We start from the raw sequence: 708 nt of genomic DNA, 5'->3' as shown, positions 1-708 counted from the left end.
AGGGGGGAGCGAGGGTGCGTGGGTCTGACCACCTCAGTGCTGTGCACACGGGGGAGAGAGCATAGTGGGGGATGAAGAAACAGGCAAAACAAGTGTGTGCACGTGGAGCGGAGGGGGGGGTGCGAGACGTGTGCGCAGGTGGCACACCATCACCCAAGTCAGGGAGAGGGGGGGGGACAGGAAAACGGGCGGGCCGACAGCGCAATCGTCCCAAGCGGTGGTGCACACCAGCGGGCAGTGCACGCGTGGTGCGCTACTGCGCCGCGCTGTCGCGCACTTGCCACCTTTAGTCCCACGAGCAGGAGCCGCAGGGCTTCCACGTTGCAGCACCCATGGAGCGCTCCGCCGTGTAGGCAACGTACAGCATGCCGTCGTCCGCCTGCTTGCACGCGTCGTGCAGCTCGCCGAGCGTCGCCGACGGCGACACGCTGCAGCCGGCAACCGTCAGCGTCACCGGCTTATTCGCCGCCACGCCGCGGAAGGCGCGCACGGCAGCCACGAGCTGCGCAGCCGTTGTCTCGCGCGGCAGCGCGCTGAAGTGCGCCTTGCCGCCGCGCGCCTGCGCCTCCTCCACCACAACGGGCACAGCGTTCGTCGCGCGCAGGCTCGCGCACCGCGCAACGCGGGCCTCCAGCGGCGTCGACGACACGTAGGCGGACATGGCGACAGTGGGGCAACTTGGGGAAGTGGGGGATTGGATGCAGGAGA

At 68.9% G+C, this 708-nt stretch overlaps 1 protein-coding gene across 1 annotated transcript; it reads right to left on the bottom strand.

Annotated features, from left to right (window-relative positions):
• Positions 1-286: 286 nt before the first annotated feature.
• Positions 287-661, bottom strand: ATG8C.3 (ATG8/AUT7/APG8/PAZ2, putative; the record flags this gene model as incomplete). The annotated part of the gene is made up of 1 exon (XM_010705953.1): positions 287-661. One exon carries the CDS (start codon positions 659-661, stop codon positions 287-289), a length of 375 nt encoding a protein of 124 aa, XP_010704255.1.
• Positions 662-708: the final 47 nt, after the last annotated feature.

The sequence above is a fragment of the Leishmania panamensis genome, assembly GCF_000755165.1.
Source record: "Leishmania panamensis strain MHOM/PA/94/PSC-1 chromosome 9 sequence".
Lineage (NCBI taxonomy): Eukaryota > Euglenozoa > Kinetoplastea > Trypanosomatida > Trypanosomatidae > Leishmania > Leishmania panamensis.
Note: the sequence above shows the minus strand (reverse complement) of the source record. Positions and strands in the feature narration are given on the sequence as shown.